Consider the following 25,966-nt stretch of genomic DNA (forward strand, 5'->3'; position numbering starts at 1 on the left):
TTTTTACACATTACAAAAAAATAAATATACTTTATTTGAAATTAATTATACCAACTCCATCAGATAATCCATGGAGTTTTACTACAAACTTACTAAGAAAGTGTCCATCAGGCACTCCTATTACCATTATACATATTATTTTTTGAGAAAATAAAAGCAGTCATTTCAGAAGTTGATTCCCAGCCAGAAATAATCCCCTCGAGTAGCGCCTGTCGCAATCCCCTCGCGACATTTTTCCCACCCCTTTAATTATCCCAAAATGTTCGCATGGTGTTTGAGGACTTTAATATGGCAACACTAGAGTTTGCAAGTTAACGTGAGCCCCGAGTGTATCCTCATAACTAGTTTATCTCAAGAGTATCCACTTCGTTCTGGTGCATCGCTTAAATAAAATACACTAATAGAGTCTCTTAGGAAGGTTTTTCTCTCACACTTTTTCACCATTCGCGCATCATCGGAATTCATCGGGATTCATCGTGGTCTGTTGGGGTTGGCTGCGAAGGCTCAGCTAGGGCTTCCTGACCCTCAGGACTCCTTACAAATACCGCAACATCATCATGATCATTGTGCTGATCATGCGTTACTTGCTGGTTCTGCCCATTTGGTTGCTCAATGGCCGAGAGGATGGACTGCAGAAGTCCCTGAGATAGGAGTTGCTGATGCGGAGCATCGATTGCATTCCCATCACCTCCTGCCAGAGGATCAGCAGCCTGGAACTGCAGTTGATACGTTCCCAAAGCACCTTGGACTGGAATTGTAATGCTCTGGGACTTCTGAGCTGAGATCACATCCAATCCAGTCAAACCCGATACCTCAGCCTTGGTCTTTTCTTCTTCCGATGATTCAGGGTTACTCTGCCCCGCGGGAACCGCAGCTGACCTAACTTCAGTGTCGTAGGCTAGTGAGTCTCCTCCTGATGGATGTGGACCTGGTCCAAAATCTGGTACTCCATAGACCGCATGGGGTTGATGTCCAACTGGTATCTCACCTAAATCAAACCCAGTCCCATGTGAACCTCCTTCAGATGTAGGTTGAACTGTTCCCGAAGGCGGAGGTCCGTAGCTGTCCTGCAGAACCTGAGGTCCATGTCCACAATCGTGACCTCCACCTCGACCCTCATGGCTGTATCCGATGTTGTGCTGACTCAGGAAGGGTCTCTGAGAGTTTTCTAGAGGTAGGGCATTCAAGCCGTGTGGTGGAGCTGGGATCTCGCTAGGTGGAGGCAAGTAAACTCCACCACCATGATGTTGCTTCACTCCGAAATTATCCAAATGCTGAACATTGTGCCCAATGGATTCCAGTAGACCCTGTGGAACTGGCGGTCGGAAGGGTATTGGTCTTTTAGGTGCAGATCCAGGCACTGGCCAGGGTTTCAGGTTCCCACTAACTGTTCCGTGCTGAATGGCTAGGCCGGCATAAGTGCCTCCTGGAGGAACTCCATAAACCCCACTAGGTGGCATCAGGCCAACTGGAGGACCCCTGTATACGGGCTTGGAGAAGGAGAACGAAGGGGGTCCGTAGGATGTTGAGATCTGATGACCCCCATGAGATCCACCATGTGATCCTCCTCCAAATCCGTGAGAACTGCCATGAGAACTTCCATGGTTGATGACTAGGGGTCCACCATGGTGCGCAGGAGTTCCATAAGATGTGGAGACAGAGATAGGAGGAGGTGGTCCGTAACTGTCTCCGAGGTGATTGTTAGAAAGCTGTAAAGGAAACCCGAATAGAATCATGTAAAATTAGAAAATAAGAATTAAATTCACCTCGAATGAGTTGCTTTTGATCACACTGACATCAGCTGCTCCTCCTGAGAGTCCAAATCCATTCAGATCTCCATGGAACTGAACTGAGGGCTCGGAATGTGGCAGCTCTAGTCCCCCAATATCATCGTGGATGTGATTATCTGCTGCATGGTCAGCAGCAGGTGCTGATTGAGGGAGTCCACTAGCTGGGGGTCCGTACGAAGTCTCTGGCTGAATGGCAGGTCCAGGGATTGGCTTCCATCCGTCACAACGGATTTCTGGAGGTGTTGGAGGCAGAGAACTGCTTCCATGGTGGTGTCCACCAAAGGAGGGACCTGATGGTCTGCCTAGGGAGGGAGGTCCGTAGGAAGTTGAGGGTTTTGGTCCGAAACCAGGTGCTGGAGGTGTTAGGAATTGATAAGAGCTTCCGCCCCCAAAGTTCTGATGACTTTGATGGCTTTGGTGGCTTTGATGACTAAAGGACGGGGGTCCGTAGGAGGGTTTGGGGAAATGAGGTTTAGGTGGGCCATATACGGGTTTGGCTCCGGAGAAACCGAGGGATGATTTGATCTGGTCGAAGAAGGAAAAGTCCTGTTGAGGAGCTGAATGGAAGATTTGTTTGTGATGATGATGTTGAACAGGTTTAAAGGCTGGGAGTGGGGGTCCATATTCCACTTGGACCTTTGGTGGTCCGTACTTCAGGATGGGTACGCCGTATTGCTGAGAGGGTGGTGGAGGAGGAATGTCTGGAGGTGGAGCTGGGTACTTAATGGCAGGTGCATCAGGGGCTCCATAAACAGGAACAGGGAGTCCCAAGGACTCTCCTCCTGACGGTGGCGGTGCGTAAGAGTCCAGAATAGGAGCATCACGTCGCTGTGCCTTGTCATTAACCACACTTTCTGCTGGCGTTAGCAAACTTCCCAGGAGAGTACACCAGAGTATCGCCGGTAGACCAATCTGCAAATCAATGAAAGAGTCTTTTTTTTAAAGATTGTCTCGTGCGGCAATTTGTGTAAGTGATTTGCATATCAATTAGAGCTATTACTATTGTATATAGACTTGCTAATACAAATGTGCTAATTCCGGACAAATCATCATCCCAGATGCGTGAAGATTTTACCGAGAGAAATTGATGAGGTGCATTGGGAGGACCACACCCAAGAGAAAAACATTCTCAAGCATACGAAAATCTGCATGCTGCTATAATTTGCATAATGGCGCAAATACCATCGTCAGTCTTCTTCTTTGTGGTTTTCTGCAAATCGTACATTTCAATCTCGGTAGATTGGACAAAAGGCCTTTGCCACAAAAATCAAAGACAAACCAATTTAGAGTGTTTGCATTGCAAAGTACACTGAAGAATTTTGCCATTGTTCCGTGGAAATTTTTACACCTGTGTCATTATGTTTTTTTGCACCTTTTTCTTAGGTGATTTTGAGGTTAAATATTTGAGCATTGGTGAAGTGAAAGTGCTGGGCGAAATGTGAGAGATTTCTTTGGTTGGAAATTGATGCGTAATTGCTGATGGTGCTGCATCATGCAATTGGATATTCAATCATATCGTGGATGATTTACTGAGATATCCCAGACAGACTGTGTGAAAAAGGTGGCAAAAACAATTTAAACATGATGTCGGAAGTTTGATATTTCTGCTCCTTGCATTAAGAGTTTCAATTGAATCTTCAGAAGACTTTCAATCATGTTGTGGGAAAAGGGGGGAAAGTTAGTTTTAACTTTGATAAATCATTTAGTTATCAACTAATTGGAAACATGCACAAAAATATTACTGAAAATCTTGTCAGTGTGATACTAATTTTATAAATATTCAGAAAGTAGATTAATTTGTAAATGAGTTATTCAATTAAGTTTATTTTGTGTATATCTTAGAAATTAATTGAATTTAATCTAACATATGCATAAAATTAAAGAACTCATCTCATTCATCCCATTTCGTAGTTTCGATAGGCTGACTTTTTTTTTTAAATTTACGAGAACTAACTCTTACATCTTCTAAGATTATAGGGACTTTATATTTAAGGTTTATTCTTCTTTCCAACTGTCTTTAAAATTTACAAACACCATGAACCTATTGTGAATTCCAAAAAGCTTTTAAAGGTTTATTATCTCTTACTCTGGAATCCTTAATCATACGTAATTTACTTAAAAATATCACTTTTGTTATATTAGATAACCTTGACTTCAATCAATGTGAAGTATGAACCTATTATTATTTTATCTTAGAATATTTCTTAAAACAGTCTAGGCTTTTGCATTAGGAGAAGGCTTTTAAGCTTATCACACACTCTGCCTTCGAACCCTTTATATTTCTCCCATATTCCTTTAAGGAATCTGATTCATCTGACCTATCCATGGTGTTATATTTTAATAGATAGTCTTAAGTTAGGCATTTACTGAAAAAAATTGGTCAAATTTATTAAAGGAATGTGGAAAAAATCTAAAGTGTTCGAAGCCTGAAAGCCTTAAGGATGGGTCTTCACCTTCGTCGATCCTATCTATTATGCACGATTGGTCTATCCTTAACTCTTTCGTCTCCTTTGGGCCTCTGGGTACCCATGGAAACAACAATTTTTTTAGACTATCTAGAATCGATAAAAATGAAATTCTTCTTGATAATTACAAACTATTATATAAGAATGTCCAAATCTAAGATATTTTTGCAGGATCTTAATTAACTCCTGAGCTTAGATATTTTTGGTCAAAAATCGTGAATTTTCGATTTTCTGCTTCCTTGCATATATCCTGACTTTTCGTTCCTTTGGGGACGAGAGTACCCATGAGTTTTCCAATTTCCCAGAGACGGAAAAAATTCTTTCTCTACAAAAGTATCATATTTGACCACTAAGACTTACAATAAAGTGAGTTTTACTGAAATTCGTTCGCTGGATATGTTGTGGTCCGGAAAAAGTTAAGTTATAGAATTAAAGTCAAGTTTTGGAACAGCATGGGTTTTAATGGGGGGGGGGGAGTAAAGCCACACACCATCCTCCCATTAAATTCCTATGTTCACCTCCACGCGGGCCAGATGCCTGGTAGGCCCCGGTACACTCAGGTGAGAGATGGAAGATTGGGTAACCAAACCCAGTGTACTGAGAAGTCACGAACCTGAGGCTAACGAACAAGGGATCTGGTTCTTCTGAAGAGGTTTGGGCGAGGGGTTAACAATCCCTCGTCCAATCCAAGATTGTTACGAAAACTCGCAAGGACGAACTAGGACGGACTTTTCGACAGCGACCTATGCTACGTTTCTGGAGGGACCTGACGGAGAGTCACCAGAACTGGATAAGACTAGTGCGAGAGGCCTGGTCCCTTAACCCTTTAAGGACGAATGGGACACTAACTGGAGTCTTATAAACGAAAATAATTTTTTTCTGACTATTTGGAGGACAAAATAACGCTCTATAGTAAAAAAAATGTTTTTGTTTTTAAGACACCGGTATCCCATTCGTCCTTAAAGAGTTAAAGGAGTTAAAGACACGGTGCAGCCACCTAAATAAGTAGAATCGGGTTACTTTGGCCACTGGGGGTGATATTTCCCCCTGCTTTTCGTAAGCTTTTCTTTAATTCTAGCATTTAAGGACGGTCTTCATCGATCATGTTTGTTATGTTCGATCGGTCTAAGCTGAAGTCATAGAATTATAGTAAAGCTTACGAACAGCAGGGTGGGAAAATCACCGTACTAATTTTCAATTGTGCTTTAACGTAAAGTAAAGGCATCTAGTAAATATTCACGATAAAGTAGAATCTATTTTTCTTTCTAAAGTAAATGAAAGAATAGGAATCAACATATTTAGATTTATGTTATAATTGTACAGTTGTTGAATTTCATATTTAAATTTATCATTTGAATTGATTATCTAATCCGTAAAGAGTATTTAATCCCTAAAAAATGTTCAGCCTGTAAAATTTAATTGTATAAAGTATCATGCAAAAGAATTTAATGTAAGAAACACCTTTAATCTCTAATCCTAATATCACAGTATATGATAGCTTTTGCTATTTTTTAACACAAAATTTTACGCTCTAAATATTCTTGAAAATTTGCTGGAGAATATTTAAGCTCTAAGATTGAAAACAACAGCGTTAGGACAATAATTGCCCCAAGGTAGGGTAGGCTATACATTATACATACAAATAATTCTTGATTATGATAATTTATAATAAATAAAATACAGTAAGCACTCTGGGCCACTTCAAGTTTTTTATAACCTTTAAAAATTTGAAATGATTTTAATTTAGATTTAAATGTGATATTTTACACAGATTAGATACATAGATTAGATTAAATGGTTTTAGGTCAATTCATAAATATATCTAAACCATGTGAAAAGTTTCATTTTAAATTAAAATTAATTTCAACTTTTCCAAGAATGTTAAAGTTTAAAAAGACAGAAAGTGTTCATTATCTACCTAATTTTATTTATTACAATAAGTTGTTACAATCAAGTCATAGTTTTTATGTATATATTAAATATTTGTGAATATTTCACTACAAATTAGTTTCTTCTGCATTTATGCGGAATATTAAAATGAATTTCAATAAGGGATTACGTGGATTACGTGTACCAGGTTAATTAAAAAAAGAACATAATTTCTACATAATTTTTTTCAGAATAAAAAAAAAATATTTAAGCTCTTATGCAAATATTAATAACACTACATTTAACCTCTATTTTTTGATTTTTTTTTATTTAAAAATTCAGTAGCTGGGATCTGATTTTCGGAAAAAATTGAAAAAAAATTACTTCGCGTTGGACAAGGTTACTCAGAATCAAAATGAAAGAGCAAATTGTTTTTTTTTGGTCTTCATGATTCAATGGACATAATGCCTAAAATTGTGAAATTGAGTACACAAAAAATTTTCCATGCCAACCATGGCTACAATGACTCATTCAACTTTTAGGTTCAGAACATTTTATCAATAAAATATAAGTGATTCGTGTTGAGAAAATCGAAAAGTTGATCGAAAATTATTTTACAAAACCGAAAAGTTTTGAAAATGATTTTAAGAAAATAGAAAAGTAAAAATAGTTGTACGAAAACTGCAAGGCTCAATGTCTCTGGTTCCTTAGAAAATATTTCTTTATAATCCGATAAACAATTTAAAAAATTGATGGGATATATAAAATTTGTGAATCACACAATCATGTAGCATAATATCGGTCAAATATTGTCTTTTCTAATGCTTTAATTAAAAGTGTTCGATTTTCTTTATGTTTTTTAAAAATTATTCTTCTGATTTGTTTTTTGATTTTGTTTTTAAAACGCAAAATTGTTGACCAGCTGAAGAGTATTTAGCAATTTTTTTTGTAACAGAAGTTTTGTGTTCTTGTACTTTTCAGCTCGATTAGCAAAATTTAACCCTATTTTTAAATCCTTTTTTTAATGAAAAAAAGTGAAAAAAATACCAAGAAACATTTAACAAGAAATATGACAGTTGTTATCTTAATTCGAAAGACAAAGTCAAATATTTAACATTCCATATTATATAGCTTCAATCAAATAAGATCTTGAAGGTTGTACTATATGCCAATCTTTATTTTCTACCTTTTCCTTTATTGTTCGAAAGTAGCAAGTCTTTTTTTTCTCGAGAAATCAAAAATGGTCTACAAAGGTGTATTTAATCTTAGATCGACCTTAGGAATGTTCAAAGAGAAAATGTAAGTGTTTAGAGAGATACATTCTCCTGTTTTGCTGCTGCATAAAATGGCAATATCAATAGGATCAATACCCTATTGACTAAATTACGCAAATTCTATTGCATTCGGATATCACTGGTGGAAGGTTTGGAGGCTCAAAAGTAGATCAAACTCCATATATTGCCATTGATGCAAAAATTCAAGCACGTCCGCAAGAAATGAAGGAGAAAATTCAGGCAATTTATGACCTCGAAATTAACACCAAGTCCATTATCATACATTAAGTTATTGAATATGTGGATTTGATGATCGACCTGGGTTGTCTTGAAAAATATTCACTGCCATTTGCCATAGAATATGTCTCTTTTTGAGGTGGTTTAAAAGAGATGCCGTCAGCATGGAAACTTTCACCGTTCGCAAAGACCACACATGAAAATGACGAAGATGACATCTCTGCAAGAGAAAAGAATCCAATGGTTCAAGTGCTGCGACAAATGCACTTTGGAATGCCGGAGATCATCTCTTGCGCCAGCATCCACCTCAAATATGGTAATTAGTGAATTCACCTGGAGGATGTTCCCCATGGGAACATTTCTCCAGCAATTACAAACTCTCTTCTCCTTCAGAGGCATCAACCGTGAAACAAGTTCCTTACACAGATCTTCATGAAAAATTTCCTCAGATTTATCTCTTTCGAGGCCCTTTGGTCCATTGAAAAAAAAACAACAACTCAGAGAGATGATAAAAAATATAAGACGCACCTCGGAGGTGTTTTTCTGTAAATTGAGAGCCGTGTAAAATGGACAAAATTTATTCATGTGGAAATTTCTCATCACAAGAAGTTGGGTTACCGGACCCAAAAATGCAGATGAGGTAAGGCAAAGCCATATTGTAACATCTGAGACTTCTTTAGATCACTTAAGTTTTTTTTCTTCGAAGCAGTATATTATTTGGCAGAGTTCTCGCTCTATGATGGAAGTGTCCCGGGTTAGAATCACTTTTAAATCACATGAAATTTTAGGGAATAACCTTTTGCGGACAAAAGGGAAAAATAGCGTAAGGGCTCATAATTTTGGACTCATTATTTGGACAGCCAAGTTGTCCAAATTAATAACAAATTTGTCCAAAATTCGAGCCAAATTCACCTCTACATATCAATTCATTTTTAAACGTATTAAGACTAATTATACTAAAAACAAAGACAATGTACCCTTGCCAAGTTCCTAAAAAACCCTTCTGAAAAGAGAGTAACAAAAAAAGTCAATTAGTATTGAAAATATCGCACTTCAAACTTGAAACATCGATGCTTATAAGCAGACTGTCCAAAATTATTAGCCCTTACCTAATATATTTTTTTAAATGTATTTTTGAACTATTTTTTTTAATTATAAGTATTACATTAAAAAAGTATTTAATTCAAATCTTTGTAGAATTAAAAAAAATTAAAAGTAATTATTTGAGCATAAGAATTTTTAAAATAAATTGGACTTGAAAAGCTTGCTAGAAAATATACTTTTATTTGTATTTAATTTTAAAATTGTTTGCGAAAATTCATTAATTTTATAAAATAAATGAAATAATACTCAAAGTTATTTACAATTATATCAAAAATAATTAATTTTGCAAAAAATAAAGTAGAATTTTTTATGTAAATAAATAAACGTTTTATCGCTCTCCAGTTGCTCTCTGAAATGTACTTCTGTTAATTTTATTTATTCTACTTATTTTTAGAATGAAAGTGAGATAACGTTCACTGAATTATAAGTGCTGTTTAATAATCTTTTTTTAAATAATTTTAAAATTGAATTAAGCATTATCTTGCACCTCTACCTCAATTCACTGCAAAATTCGCATAATTGCTTGCGATTTATTTAAAATAATTAACCCAAATTTTGTGCACTTTTTCAACAATCACTTCCACTTGGCAATTGAATTATCTTATTATTCGGACAATTTTAAAGTGATGACGGGAAGTGATTAAGTGAAGAATTCGCGCAATTCTGCAATATATCTCAATTTAATAAGTCCATTGGATAACTTTCTAGTGAATGGTACAAGGCTGAGATGAAAGTCTTATAGCTAAACCATGGAAAAAAGGTATGTAGATGAAGCTAAGGCCATTGAGGAAGTGTCGTCGATAAATTCTCGTTAGAAGTTGCTGTTGAGATATAGAAAATGAGATCGATGGTAAATTCTGGCCGACAGCATGGAGTGTTAAGTTGAATTAAAATGAAACACCGGTGATTTGGATGGGAAAGCAATTTGGTGCAGTTTATTGACCATTGCGACTCTTGCCACAAAACCGGACACATTAAATGGACATTCGGCATCTCATGGGCTCAAGAGCAAGGTATTTAAATTTAAATTGAAATTGAGAGCGACAGATTTTTGGTCTGTTGAGTGTTTTTCTTGTTACTTAGCTACTTTTTTTGCCTAACGAAGTGAATATATGTATGTTGTAGCTTGTAGAAGATATTATAATATACGATAATATACGTGAATTTAAGATTAAAGATAGGTCCCAATCTAATAAGAGGTAAAAGTTTTATAATACAACTTTTTTTAGAGATGAATTTTGTGAATTTATTTTTTAGGAGAAGATGGCTTTTAACAAGAATTTGGAATTTGGATGAAAATTCGGACAAATTCAAATAGGGTGAAAGGGACACCTATTGACACTTTAAAAATTTATCATGCTATAGGAACTTTCAGTACCGATTTAGGATATGAAATTTTAACATTTCTTTTTATAGGAAAAGGGATTACAGAAAAAACATCATATTACTGCATTTTACTAGATACATTAAATAAATTTCACTATTTTGACAAAAGTGTCAATAGGGGTTCCCTGTCGAAGAGGTCTTCCTTCGACCCTATTTGTTTTTAAAATCTTATAAGTTTCATGCCTTAATATTCGTTGTGTTAATATTTTATTAACAGTTTAAACCAAAGATTATAAACAAAGTTTCGTTGAATATTACTAATTTACAAAATTAAAGAAAAAACTCAGGGAGATAACCTCCTTCTGGGTGCGTTATCTTAAAACCAATAAATATAAAAAAAAAACGTTATAATAACCAATGTCCAGTGAAGGGCTCCCGCAGAGAAATCCCAAAACTCCCTGTGTACCCTCATTAGGAGTAATGGAGATATTTAAGACAATTTTCAGAGACAATATCACAGTTTGAACACTGACTGAGGAAGGCGCACTGCAGCGCCGAAAGCTTTGGCAAAGAGAATCCTGTGTGTTTTTCGTGTCCTTGAAAGGAGAAACACCACTGACGCACCCGAAAGGAGGTTATCTCCCCGAGTTTTTTTTTAAATTCTACACAACGTTAGTTACCACTCGAATAATTTACAAAATTTCTTAGACATACGTGTTTGCGTACCAAGAAAGTTTTCATCATAACCTAAAATAATAAAATATTTTAGTTATATAAAAATTCAACAACAATAAAATGAATACCAAAAATTCTATCGGTTTGTTTTCAAATATTCCGATTAGAATAAAAATGTTTATGAAATTTAATTTTGTAGTGTCCAGAAAAATAAACATAACCTCAACAATAAAAAAGCATACAGTGCAGGTTCTTTAATCCGGATCGGCGTAATCCGAACGAGTTCTCGACGGTTACGTTTAAAGTAATTTTGAAGTTATATATGCTTGTGTGTTTAGCAATGAAAATGAATTATCCTATGATGTTTTTGTTTAATAAATGAAGTATAATAGCATAGAATACCCTGATTATATATTTTTAATCTTCTATAAAACTTTTATTCTAATTTCTACAAGAAAAGTAAAAAAAAATCTTGTATTATATTTTCGAGACAATAAACAAATTTAAAAAAAAAATCGTTAAACATTTAAAATTTATCACCCTTAGGTGTCCTAAACCTGTTTGAGTTTTAAAAAATCTCTATAATAACTTCAAATTCCAAATATTACACATTTTGTTGTCCGGGTTTTGAGTCTTTAGCCTTCACACAGAGAAATTTTAGTGGCATAACAACTCCAAATGGTGTTGTCGGACACACCAACCTCAACCCCAAAATCAACTAACCCCAATTCGGTGTTCAGAATACACCAAGTGGTGTCACAAAGTAACTAACACCGGCTTTGGGTTTCTGATTACACCAATTTTACACCAATTATTAACACCAAATTTAGCGTTGTTGGAACACCATTGTGGATTTTGTATCACACCATCTCAAGAAAATATACGTGTTCCTTTTACACCAATAAATGAAAAATGTCTACAGATTTGCAACTAAAACTAAATGATCAAAGGATTTAGAATTAGGGCATTGGCATTCATTGGATGGCATTTGAAATTAAATTCCTGGGTGTTTCCATTTAAGAATTTTCCATTTTTCTGCGTGATTTTTATTAATTTTTGACCATTGTTTGAGGGCTTGGGGCCCTCCCTGGATGATATTCTCTGTATTTCAAAGCCATTTGGTGCGTGAAAATCTTTTTCCAACATTTAAGCCTGCGCCGAGATTTGAACACGCGACCTTTGTGATGACAGTCGAGCATCTTCCAGCTGCGCCACGAACTCCTATAATGTATTCAAAGCATATCGGGAACCGTTGCATCGGCACACACGATATTCCAAAATTAGAGATTACAATTAGAATTACAGATTTGCAACTAAAACTAAATGATCAAGGATTTAGAATTAGGGCATTGGCATTCATTGGATGGGATTTGAAATTAAATTCCTGGGTGTTTCTGTTTAAGAATTTTTTATTTTTCTGTGTGTGTGGTCGATGGTGAGCGACGAACACCGTTTGGCGTTGCAACAGCACTGTTTAGAAAATTGATGGTGTTACTTTTGCACCATTTCAGAGATTTCTGTGGCGGAGTTAATACAACACCGCCAAAGCATTTCATAGAACACCATTGATTCAAAACTAGGTGTTAATTTGGTGTGAATGCTACTACGTTTGGTGTTCAAGCAACACCAACACCAAATTCAACCCCAAATTCAACACCGCTTTCTCAAAATCACTTCTCTGTGTGTTTGATTATTCAAGCTTAAGAAAAAAGACTATAGGTAAATACTTTATTAAAGCATTGTAGAATTTCTCAGTCAGTCACTGAATTTTAATTTCCAACGCATAAAAATTAATATAACCTCACATTCTGAAATTTTATTTAACTTTGGTTCTAGTTAATATTTCTAAACATACAGGATTAACCGAAGGATCTCATTTATTAAAAAAAACTATTTTCAAAAGAGTTTATACTCTGTTAAATTAAAATCAGAGGTGTTCAATATTCATAAAAAGTTACGCATAATCTCAAACTTTAACATAATGTATACTTATGATTTAATATTTTGTGCTTTGGTAATCCAGGCTTATATGACTGGCATTATTGATCACTATATTTCTACAGGATATTTAAAACAATTAAACAATTGGACAATTTTAGACTCGAAAGCTTAGAAAAAATGCTAAAAACATCAAAACGTCATTTATTTCAAGTTCATCATATTGGATTTTGATCATTTTGTTGTGCCTCTTGTTTAGATGAGAGATAGAAGCTCCGAAGTTTATTTTTTCTATCTTAATAATATTTTTTATTTAATAACTTTTTTTTTTACATCTTTTGCAAATTTTTTAAAACTAATTCAGTTTAAAGACAGCCTCAACAAAAATTACATTTTTTCAAATTCCGTTTTCCGTATTCGGGATTTATTGGGATTTTTGTATGATTTTGCCAAAAAATGTAAAATTGCAAGCTATTGTTCATAGAAATGTTCAAGGTTCTGAATAAACTTTATTTAAAAACTTCAAACTTCAAAATAGTACAGTAGAGTCTTTTAAATTCGAATGCTCGGGGGGTATTTTTGACATTTCTCACCTCCCAAATTCGAACAATTTTTTCAAATCTAACGAAATTTATGTGAGATTAAATTGTACTTTGAATTAAATTCCCGTACTTTCCCATAAGTTTTAGTGGTAACATATTTCCTTTCATTTTATACGATTATAATGTATGTAAACATTCAGGGAGATGCACATTAATATGATTTTCATTCATCCAGAATACGAATTTTTTAACATAACCCCACAATTGACATTTTGAATCCAAGTACCGAATTTGAGAGATTCAGATTTGAGAGATTACTGTATTTCAGAGGTTAAGCAAATATAACCTAAAATTCAAAATAATATTTTCACCTTAGAGGTTAGGCTTCCAATTTTAAAGATTACAACGGAACGGGCGCTCGAATAAAAAATCTCTGCTACTTTTCATATAAAATAATTTTCCGAAAATAAAATAAAGATAGCGAAAACGCCAATTTAAATCCTATTTTTGAGGTCATTTCACTTTCTTTTTTTCTTTACTAAAAAAAGTTCTACGTGTCCATTTAGTTAGAGATAATCTCAATGATTGTCAACTTTTTTGAGCTTTTGCCTTAAAAACTTTTTTATATGTTTATTTAGAATGCTTAAATCCCTTAAACAGAATACGATCTTAAATCTACGATCTTATAAAAGGGAAAGTACATTTTCGCATTTGATTTACTTATGTTAACATGTGAAATAACATAACCTCAAAAATGTTGTGAACATAACCTTACTGATTTGAAATTTTTAAATATTCTCTTCTAGCTTTTTGTTTTAGGTTATGAGAAGGATCGAATAGAAGACATTACTGAAAAATTAATGGCAAAGTATCCAAGCTTCTTCAAATTTCAGTTTAAAGTCGTTTATCCCAAAAACAATCGATCATAATTTTAGTTTTTGAAATACCGTTTATTTTTGATTGGAATCATCGTTTTTAACTGCCTATTTGTTCATTTTATCATTTTTTTCAGGCAAGATTCTGAATTTGATTCAATCACTTGTCCTCTCTTGGACATAATCACTCTATTCTATCACTTGGAATCTTTCGGTTGAAGTATTTTTTTTTTTCAAAATTGTATAAATTTATAAAATACTGAAGCGTTTCAACCCGAAGTTTATTTGCATTAGTCAAATATTTTACTCGTTTAAATTACATTCTAAATGTATTTTAATATCACTGTTTGTATGGTTCCGGAATCCAGCTAATTGAAACCAAATGCCACGAATTGCCATAATCGGAAGAAGGTACTAAATTTCAGTGGTTGAATTGTCTGGCAAGTCGTGATTCGAAGTCATTTCCACCGAGAATCTCGTTTGTAGCATTTTTCGTCTGCAAAGTGGGACACATTCGAAGATACTGGATATAAGCTTCTTCTGACTTGAAGTTTTAGGGCATCATCATGAGCTCTCTCTGGGCTCTTTTTGTTCATCCATTTTCTTAATTTCTCGTCAACACTCAAAGATTTGAATTAACTTTTGGAGAAATCAATTGTCTTCCAGCCAAAAAAAAAGTCTTCATAATTGCTTAAGCAGATTTTTATCGATATCCCTCCCTACGGTCAATCAAAAGCGACTAAACGAGAGACAAAGTCGTGGTAAAAAAGATTGTTGATTCATGCTCTGGCTATTTGGGTACCAATACCTCATTCAAGCTTTTACTCAATGAGGCGTTCACTTGCGCGAAAAAAAGAACCATCGAAAGTGGAAAAACTTTCATTGTTAATTTTGGCCCGAGGAGCCCGCGCGGGTAAGTGAGTATGTCATTAATTTGGCTTTAATTGTAAATAATGACATGATAGTGATCCCCGGGAATGAAAAGTCGCCTCTCTCTCTGTACTTATAACAAACTTTCGCCACCCAATTTCCGCCCACATCTGATAATTTCAGGGTCTAGTTCAATGGTGACCCGAACCAAAGAAGTTGATGGCAAGTTAAGTGAAGCATAACAAAAAAGATCCACTGTGTGATTATTTTGCCAGAAGTCGATGACTTGTAAAACATATTTTATATCTACAAAACACCATGACAGAAGGTAAGTTATTGAGTGAGAAAAAGACGTGAGATTATGCAAAAGATATTATCATAATTTATGCCTAATGACTTTATCACATTCACCCAGCAATAAATTACACGCAGTGCTCATTTTATGTGACTTATAGTTTTTCCCCAGTTTCACCCCTATTTTCACTTGCCAAAAAACCTCAAGCCATTATTTTGCCATTTTTGGGTGCCTTAAAGCACCCGCACACGGTCAATTATCTCGGAAATTGGATGTGTGGAAAATTAAACGTGGTGAAATTTCCCGTCATCAAGCAAAAATTGGGAAGGTAATTTTTTACACGCATGTCTTTCACTCATCAAAGCGGTTTAATTAAAATCAACGATCGAAAACACGCCATTATAAATTGGTACGTGATGGATTTATTTGTCGGAACCTTAACTGGGTAGCTTCAGGAAATTTATTGAGGTGGAAAATAATGAAAATTAAAATGACTCTAGCCAAATAGCTAATTAAATGAAATTCAATTTATGTCATTATATATTTATATCTGTTATTTAAACAAGCAATTCATCTAAAATTGGCTCCAGTGGATTGGGAAGTATTTTAATAAAAAATCTGCAAATGAAATTTATTTTTAGATAAATAAAACTCAAATCGTAAATGATTTATAATAGTGAAATATTCTTGGCAAAGAAAAAATTAAAAAGTTATGATCCATTAAAAAAATGCACAGTTTATTGATAATTCAAAATGTAATAGACAATTAACGCTGAACTGTCTGGTAAAGGAAATAAAATATAAAATGAATATTAGAAAGTAATAGAATAAGACGCTTTAGTCCGAATGGACTTTGTACAAAACTTCTATGTCTGGAAAATACAATACAGTTTTGTTTGAACAAGGTAAACGAATTTTGTTGCGAAATATTTTCCCAGAATTGTTAACATATAATTATGACATTTGCATCTTTTCTCGGTTATTCATGTAAAAAATGCTAAATAAATCATGTCATATTGCAAATTGTAATGCTTCATGCTTTATCTAATCTAAAGATAAAATATTACGCTAATTTTTATTTATTATTTTATCATATTATCTAATTTTTCTTTCATTTTTGGGAAAGATAATGGTGCTGAGATAAAGTTCATCTAGATCGAGAAATGATTTTAAAAAACTATACTATTTGTAGGCTGCTTATGATTCATTTACTGCAGCTGAGATAATAAACAAAGGGGCAACTCATTCTTATTTTCACTGTCAAGTTAAAATGAGAATGAGAGTATCTCAGATTTCGCGAATAATTTTTTGAGATTCTCGGGTTTTTTAAACCAATTTTTGAGTTTCTCGAATTTATGAAACAATTTTTGGATTTCTCGGATTTCATGAAACACATTCTGTGTTCTTCGGTTATTAAAACAAATTTTCGGGTTTCCAGCGTTTCGCGACACAATTTTTCGGTTCTTTATGTTTCCTGAAATAATTTTTCGCACTTCTCTGGTTTCATGTAACGTTTTTCGGTTTTTCGGCTTTTGTAAAGAAATTTTTGCGTTCCTTGTATTTCAGGAAAATTTTTTTTGTGGTTCTCGAATTTCGCTATACAAGTTTTTGGGTTGTAAAAGTTTTCTGATACAATTTTTAGATTTAAGGTTACGTAATACAATTTTTGATTTTCTAGAGTTTCGCACAGTTTTTAATAATAATAATAATAATAATTTGTTCGGCTTCTCGTGTTTCCCGAAAGAATATTTAGGTTTTTAGAGATTAATGATACAATTTTTGGAATTTTTAGGGTTTCTTGAAACATATTTTTTCGATCTTATCTTGCTTCACCATTTGGTTTTTCGGGTTTCACCGACTTTGAAATAAAATTTTTCGGTTTATCTGTTTTAACGAAGCAATATTCGATTGTATGGAGTATCATTATACATTTTTTGTGTTCCTTGGATTTCGCTAAAAAAGTTTTTAACCCTCTCGGTTTTTGCTAAACGTTTCTCGAGAAATTGACAAGGATTTCTCCATATGAGTTACCCATCTAATACAAATTATGATGAGTAATATTTTCTATATTATTTCTTTTTTTGATATTTTAATTGGATGACCGAATAAACTAATACTGATTTAAACAAAACCTTTTTATTTGGGTTATGTTAAACTTATATGGATTTTAGCTTTAAAATGTGTGCATGATAAGATTGATTCGAAGGCAAAAGTTTAATAAGAAAGAAAAGATAAATATTTTTTCAAACTTCATACTGATTTCTTATTCCAGTTCTTGATTGGTAAAATTTCGCAGCTTCTTCTTGATTCCTCTTATCAAGGCCCTTATAAGATCGTCAGACAATTTTATTTCACTTTTTGTTAAAGTCCTTGAAACACTTATCAGGACAGCAATATTACACTGCAAAGTCTTGCATTGAATACGACAAAAATACAGATTCACAACTTATCTAAAGTTTCCAAAAAAATCTTGGTTTCGATTGCGATCTGCACATGTGATCGTCGTAGCAAGGCGCCCACAAGAAGCAATTTTTTCTTAATATAGTCTTGTAGAATTTCCTAAGTAATGCATTATGGATCCAAAAATCGTTTTATTCGCTTCTAACGCTCTTGGTTCCATCACTGAGGTTACTATAAGTAAAGTGGGACACTTTTAAGGATCTTAAGATCTTCTATAGGAATTTCAACGGAAAATTCTCACTTTAAGTCTTTTAAAAGTGCACTAAAAATCATGTCCAATACTTGGTTCTATAAGGCAGCTATTTTACTTCTTGGGCGTTCTTCATGCAGGGCACTACGAACTCGTCTATTTACGTCACGGAGTGCGTTCAAAATTGCCTATAGCCTCAGTACAGAAACGGGAGCAAAGAAGGAACTTCCATAAGTATTTATGATTTTTCTCGGAAATAAATCGATCTCTTGGATAGCCAAGAAGCCATGGCAGACCCCTGATCTTCTAGCCAGATTTGGCATAATATCACTACACAAAGGCAACCAAACACTTCTACTAATCATTCTATTGAGAGATACTGAGCTAATTATTAAAAACTACATGAAAAAAAATGTCAAAGCTATCCAGGATATCAAGTACTTCAAGAAAAAGTGGAATAAAATGATCAAAGACCGCGCTGATGATTTTATGAAGGCCTTGGTAAGAGGAGTCAAGAACAAGTTGTGAAATTTTACTAATCAAAATATTGATTAAAAAGAACAGTGTATCTGAGTAATCAATCATGATAGTAAAGCAAGCGCCTGGCAAGTTGGCCTTTTTATATGGAGCTATTTGAAGCCAATTTCCCAAATTGATCTCGGACTCAGCTTAAAGTGCTCCAAGGAAAAAAATTATTTAAACAAAAATTTAGTATATTTATCCCTCCATACGGCAATGTATCTTATAATGCGAAAAAACTTCTCACTTTTTAGATATTTAGCGTAACGGTCGCGAGTGCAAAAAAAATCCCATATAAATTTAAGTGGGAGTATGAGAAAATGGCTTAAAATTTCAGGAAACTTACAAGGGGCTAGTAGTAAAGTTTAAAAAATATATTTTTCTTTATTTTTAAATTATTATGTAGTTTTAGATTTTGAAACTTTTTTCTTGGGAACAATCTTATCGTATAGTGTGATTTCTGTCTTGACCCATAACAATTAGATAAAATCGTTTAAATTGATTTGCAGCACTTATGCGAAAAGTTAATGGGATTCTCATTATTTTTTAATGTGAAACTATACTTATCCAAAATGCCGAATTATAAGAAGAATGCTAATCAGAAATATAATTAAAAAAAATAGTTAAAAACGGTTTGAAATTAAATTAAAAAGATGCCAAAATAAAAGTTAGAGTGGCATTAACTTTAATTGACCCACTGAAGTAGACCCACATCAAGGGTTGAAAGTTTTCGGAAATAATTAGAAGTATTTTCATTTAAAAAAGGAACGAATTCTCTAGTGAACACAAGAAGAACTGCGACTACGTAAAACTCCGTCAGATGTAGAATCCAAAGAAAATGGGATTAAATTGAATTAACCACATTTCGCCAATTAATTAGCTGAGAATCTCTAAAGTCTTTCTTAAGTTGCAATACCCCCTGCAAAGTAATGTGTTTGTTCAATTTTTGCAAATTTTCCAAATAGCAAGAAGTGGCAGGAAAATAACGTAAAGCGACGAATTCACCCACTTTGGGTAAGTTAAATTTTATGTTTATTTCAAGATGCATATTTTCAAATTACATTTAAAGTGTTTAAATTTAAAAATCGAATAGGATTTCCTATAAGCTCCTTCTGCAGAAAGTCTCAAATGGTAAAATTCTTCCCCAATGCAGGGCTTTCGTGCTTTCGATTTCAATTTGTGAAGGATCCCCATTGTAATGGAAAATCAGAACTCTATAATTCCCAAGTTATTTATCTTCTCGTTAATGGTAAGAATCTTCCAAAAGTGCCGCATTGAATGTTATTGCACTGTTGAGAGCACGATATGAATAATTTATGGAAAACGTGCAAGGCTCTATTATTTAGACAACAGAGCATTCTGTGCTCTCTATAAAACACGGATCACACGATATTAACACTAAGATAAGAGATTTTGCTGCTGTTCCGCGATACTGTCGATGTTGAGACTGATTCATTTTGCATCACCTCGTTTGGCCCAATTTGAGGAAAGTTTTCTGCATGAGAATTTTCCCATAAAGCACTATATATTGCAAAATTTTTGGGTGATTTCTTATGTGGCTCATTTAGCATGGAAATACTAAGAATTTAATAAATTCAGCATTTTGCATTTAAATGGTGAGAAAGTGTGGTGTGACAGAGAGAAGATTTTCTCAATTCAAATTTATGAAATAGCTATGGTAGTTATTTCTCTATAATTCCCAAAATGCCTGGTAAGTTGATAAAATCCATTAAATTTATGTGAATTTCATTATAAATTATTTGTTTTAGCAATTAACGTGAGATAGAGAAAACACACGATACTCGCTAATAAGATAAAATTTATCATATTCAAATGCGATTATGCTCGCGCTAGACAATTCTGCACCATTATGTATCACAATCCAATCACGCGAATCAATTCCAAAGAGATTTGTATGAATTTTAATCGTGCAGAATTGATCAATTTTGTTGCCTTTGAGCTCAAAGCAAATTGCAGAAGAAAAACACTCATTCATAAAACATGAACAGAGACTTTTACACGCAAAAAAAACACGTTAATACAATAGAAAGAAAGCACAAGATATAGTTCCTCAATTGCCCAGCAAAGTTCAACAATGCCAAGACACCTTTCCTCCGGCGTGTCGCTTGATTGTCCGATTTAGTAAGGTTGAAGAGAAGAAAATAATCGAGAAAAAAAAGAAAATTATAGAAAGAAGATGATGGAGAAAGAATCCAATAGCTCATTTGTGATTCAAAAGATTTTGAGAGTTTTGTGGCGTGTGGAAAAGTTAAAAGAGCTTTTTTTTTGAATAAATCGGACTAAATAAGATCAAGATCAATTCATTAGTGTCACTCTTTTGTTGCCACAAGTTCCGCTTATTACTCTTTCTCAATGAGAAGATGGGCTGGGTTTACATTTGACCATGCTGGGATTAATTCAATTACAGCACTAAGAGTTTAACTGACTTGGAAGATGAATGGGACAGCTTAAGATCAATGTCATTTTAAGTAACATGAGCGGCTTCTGAAGTTCACTGAGAAGAAAATCACTCATTCGAAACAAAATTTATGTAAGAATTGTCATAGACGTTTATTACTTTCATTCATTATTTGGAGTATTAGAAACAATTAACTGAATTCTATTTAAAAAAAAAACGTTTGGTCTAAACTGGTCTAAAGATTCTGTAAAATGTTTATTTTTTTTTTACAGCAAAACCTACTTCTGAAATGAGGAATGATAAAAATTGTATTTCTCAGAAAATGCTAAAACTTTCTTTTCAGGTCTTAGACCAGTTCTAGAAATATAAAATATGTCTTTAAAGTTTTCTTATTGAGAACTTTTCATTTTCTGAACCTTAGACGAAATTTCCCGAATTTTAAAAATATATTTAAAGAGGAATCAAATACTTGCTTTTCGGTCGAATTTTAGACGAGTTTTCACAATTTTTATGCCTTTATTTAATTTTTCAATTTATAATCAAGATTTTGTTATTTTCCAAAAGGTAGAGAATAGTACAAAAGCAAACTTATTAAATTTTTGTGTAGAGAGAATTCGTATAAATGTTTTTCCAGTATCATTGTGAATATTAAAGAGATTAAATAGCTACAGATACTTCAACTTTAGATCAGGGGTGACATGATAACTTCTTTTCAATAGTATCGACTGCCGCTAAAAAATTAAAACATAGCTGTACTTTTTGCAAGTCATAAGGGAAGAGCACCAGCGAACGGCAGTGTTTCTCAGATCGTTATTAACATATTGTTTTACCAATTCAAATTAAATTTTAAAAATTTTTGCTTTTTATTTTTTGTTATTAGCTCAGATTTAATTAATAAACCATTTTTCTGTGAGACACCGGATTGAATTCGTGACGATCCGAGGCACAGAGTGCAAGTTTGCAATTACGCCTATTTTTTAGTATTAATTTATTGTAAAAATTAAAAATTAAAAATTCACAGATATAGTTAACTGGATCACTAATATATCGATTAGCATACACAAAAATATCAAATAGTATTTTGAGGTTTATATTGTCACCGAAATATCGAGCATGCCTCTTACCATTCCGATCCGGAGTCCTCTTCCCTTACAATATTTATCAATAGATATATTCTTTTAAGATTTTTAATATGAATGCACAGTAAAAAATCGTGTAAAAAAAAATAACGTGTAATTTCCAAATTACCACTAAAAAAATTGTAAATTTTGATTTTTACCACTATTAAAATGGTAAATTTTGTGTAAAAAATAATTTGTGTAAAAATTTTCAGCGTGTAATTCAAACATGTAATTTTTACCACTATTCAAGTGGAACAGTGTCACTAAAAAAGTGGTAAATATTCAACAACGTGTAAAATTTGGTGAATGTACTCAAAAACGTGTAAAATCGCCATTACAGTTTGACAGCTGCTGGAAGCATCCACCTCGGTGAGTATTTTCTTTAGTTTTTTCAGTTTTATAGCCTCTAATTTTGTGAAAAATACCAAATCCCTCAAGAAAAAAGTGGAATACTACTGCTAGTTTGTATTTTTTAATGTTTTATATGAGTGATTGTGAAAAAATCCAGTGTTGTGATTTACGTGGTGTCACTTTGAGTTGTATTCTATCTGCGCAAATTTTGCCTCGGAATCTTGTCCAAAGGGCAGTTTTCTGCCAGTGGTGGCCCCCACAATAACCACCCCTTGTGATCATCAGTCCTTCAGTCCAATCTTTAAGAACTACAGTGTGAAAATCTCCATATATTTCAACGGGTATTGAACATGTTACAACTTGTCATAATTCCACGTTCAATTCCCGGAATAGACGATTTCCCCTAGTGTTTCTACCCCGTGGGGCCCTTTTGTGCTCTTAGTGAGTCTCAAATCCATAAGAGATTTTATTATTATCATTTTAATCTTTTCACAATAGCGTCAATGTCGCTCCTGGAACTACAAATCATAAATATCTATTTTCCGTATTTGAAAACTGATTGTTTTTTTCTAATTTACAGATCATCATAATCTCATCCTGAATAGAGAAATCATGCCAAAAATAACCGAGGAAATTTGATGCTGGAACCTAAAAAACGACGAAGGAGAAATTATGAAAAGAAATTTTCAAGAAAAATAAAATTACACGCTAGAAATTACAGGTTGTTTTAATTTTACACGCTCCTTTTTACACATTTTTAAAATTACATTCTGCAAATTACACGCAAAAAAATATTGCACGCTGAAGATTACACGTTTTGAAAATTACACTTTTCCCAAAATTACCACTATAATAGAGATGTCAAAAATTACCTACTATTATAGTGGTACTTATTTTTTACTGTGTGGTTTAACAATGCTCACAAAGTTATCATTCACTTAATCTAACAGACACAGATTTATCGATTTTATCGATTCGATACTATCGAAAAGTTATAATTCAACTCAGGTTTTTGACTATCAGAGACAACCAAACTTAAGAAACTTAACGAACACTTACACCATTATTTATGGTCGAATTTTATTCAAGATTCAATAAATTTTTGAATTATCATTTGAAAATGGGCTTTTCCACTGCAGCTATGCGAGAACAACGACGAGTAATGCATAAATTGATGGTTACTTATTTGTTTTTGACCAAAAATAATAAATGAACATTATACCAGTATTTTTAAAATATTAAAGAAAGAGTAACGTAACATTAACGTTGGACAAGTTTTTTTTATTCTGCAAGATCAATTTACACCTCACCAGAACACCACAAGAACACATATTAAATTTAGTTGAATTTTAGATGAGCTCCTATTTTTTAATAAATTATTCTGAACTCACTTCAATAGAAAAATTCATTTTCAATGAAATAAGTGATTTTTAATCAAAAGTGAAATCACACCCAAGTAAAACATGTCGCGTTCCATCAGAAATCGTATAATTTTGTACCAGTTTCAGTAGCGATATTTCAAAGAGTGAAATAAGTATTCATGATTATTCTTTAATAAAATAATTATTTTATATGAACTATTTATTTATAAAGCAAGGAACCATATTTATTTTATACCAGTTTTTATACTAAATTTTCTAATAGTAGAAAAGACTTTGCAACATGTTTTATTTTAGTGATGATTGTTCTAGAGTCAAGTAATGACAATTGTAGTCACGAAGTGAAACAATCCTAACACCATTTACTTTAGTCTGGAATGGTATAAATTTTATACCAGTTTCCGAAAAAAAATTGAGAAGTAAAATTTTGTGTAAAATACTAATTCAATATCAATTCTAGGAATCAAATATAAGATATATGAAACTAAGTTTAATATTTAATTTTATTGTTAATCTCTTTAATCAAATCATTTGTCACTTATACGGGCTTTAGACAAAAGACTTATCCATATGGCTTAATTGGTATAATTTCTTATCAGTTAAGATTTTTTGGGAAAATGTAACTTAGGTTCGAATTATTAAGGACAAATAACTTATTAGATTCTGAAAAATCAATAAAATTGGTTGGTACTTAGAATTTTGAGAACTTCAGGAACTGGGATAAAGCTCCAGTCTGAAGACCACTTTACTATTTTTTTTCTTATGAATTTGGTATAATTAAATACAAGTTTTAAACCACAGTCCTAGACAAAATTCAAATAATTCTTTCTATTCAAAATCTTCGATTTAGGAATTTCAAATTATTTATACCAGTTCGACCAATTAACCAACTTTTTGAATATATTAACAAAAGTGTCACAAACTCTGCTTCTGCCTTAAGTGCTGCACACAACTTAACTTTAATAGTCAATAAATAAATTTTGATTAACAGCTCAACTCTTAGACCACTCCTGTCAATATCAATAAATTTAAAATTTCTCTCAGTGCTGCTGTGTACACACTGAATGCCCTAATCTTGAGTAAACTTTCTTCGCGTTTTTTTCGCACTTCCCAAAAAATCATTAATTGATTTGCTCTTAAAAGAAGCACCTTAATTGAGGTGAGATTTTACGACAAGAAGACAGAAGGTGTGAGTTAAAAAAAAAGATCAACGAGTGGTATTAAAACGAAACATTCTTTGGCGCACAAAGCATTCTTTTTTTCAACGATTTTGTCAGGAGTGGAAGCGGAATCTAAAGACACGTCTTTTTTTCTACTCTCGATGGATCTTTTCTTTTCATTTGATATTATTGTAAAACAGTTGCTGATGGTGTGGAGCAAAATGGAGAAAAAAAAATTTCCCATGGAGTGGCACGGAAATAAAAGATGCACCGCACAATTACTTTCATTATCTACACCTCTTGCCTTCCTCTCCCAAATGGAATTAAATTGAAAATTACGTTCACTGAATGAAATGGAAAATGCTGATTTTTCAGCAATTTCATTGCACTCTTGCACAATCACTTGAGCTTCTGAAAGCTCCTTTTGCTGCGCGTAAAATGAGATGAAAGAGATACACCAAGTCACTAAAGCAATTGTTAATTTGGGGGAGGATAAATTCTCCGCAATGGAAAGACTTTGATTGATTTGTACCATTTTTTACTGGTGATCGTTGCTCAATTGTAATCCAAACTGAAGTGACTTGAAGTTGGTAAAGTAATCCAAAGTGGGGCGGGTTTTTGTTGCTCTATCCCGATAATCAAATTATTCCACACAATTTGCAATTATACGGGCTGTTGCGAAAAAATAAACAAGAACACACACTATTTGCTTGTTTTTCTATTTACAAGCATTTCACACGGAAAAACGTTATTTCGGACACCGCGTGTGTCTTCTCCGGATGGCGGCTCAAGAGTCCAATTGAGCACTTGCACACGGTTTTTTTTTTTTTTTCGAAACACTCTCACACGAAAGAACACCTTTTCTCGTTCCACTTTGGCCGAAGAAATGCCACTCAGATGGTCGCATACCACGCTATTATACTTGATCGAAGATTTACGCGGGATCCCTTCCATTCCACCTGAGATCTCTGTCTCACTCTGCTGGACGAGATGCCCGATTAAAAGACGTTGGGTTTAAAATACATTTTATATATTACAGTATTCATTACACTGGGCAATCATCTTCCAAATGGACCTCTAATAAAATCTTAAAGTAAGGCAGCGCAT

The 25,966-nt window shown here is 33.5% G+C and overlaps 1 protein-coding gene across 1 annotated transcript; it reads right to left on the reverse strand.

The window, feature by feature from the left end:
• On the reverse strand, positions 1 to 25,752 carry LOC129797952 (uncharacterized). Its single transcript, XM_055840847.1, has 3 exons — positions 25,392 to 25,752; positions 1,767 to 2,702; positions 1 to 1,709 (listed from the first exon to the last, which is right to left on the reverse strand). Exons 1-3 carry the CDS (start codon positions 25,392 to 25,394, stop codon positions 462 to 464), a joined length of 2,187 nt encoding a protein of 728 aa, XP_055696822.1. The 5' UTR covers positions 25,395 to 25,752; the 3' UTR covers positions 1 to 461.
• Between the last annotated feature and the right edge of the window lie 214 nt (positions 25,753 to 25,966).

Source organism: Phlebotomus papatasi, chromosome 1 (genome assembly GCF_024763615.1).
Source record: "Phlebotomus papatasi isolate M1 chromosome 1, Ppap_2.1, whole genome shotgun sequence".
Classification (NCBI taxonomy): domain Eukaryota; kingdom Metazoa; phylum Arthropoda; class Insecta; order Diptera; family Psychodidae; genus Phlebotomus; species Phlebotomus papatasi.

Coding starts and splice junctions, on each gene's coding strand:
- LOC129797952 (XM_055840847.1), bottom strand. Junction 1,710..1,766: donor TCAAAAGCAACTCATTCGAG/GTGAATTTAATT, acceptor TTTCCTTTACAG/CTTTCTAACAATCACCTCGG.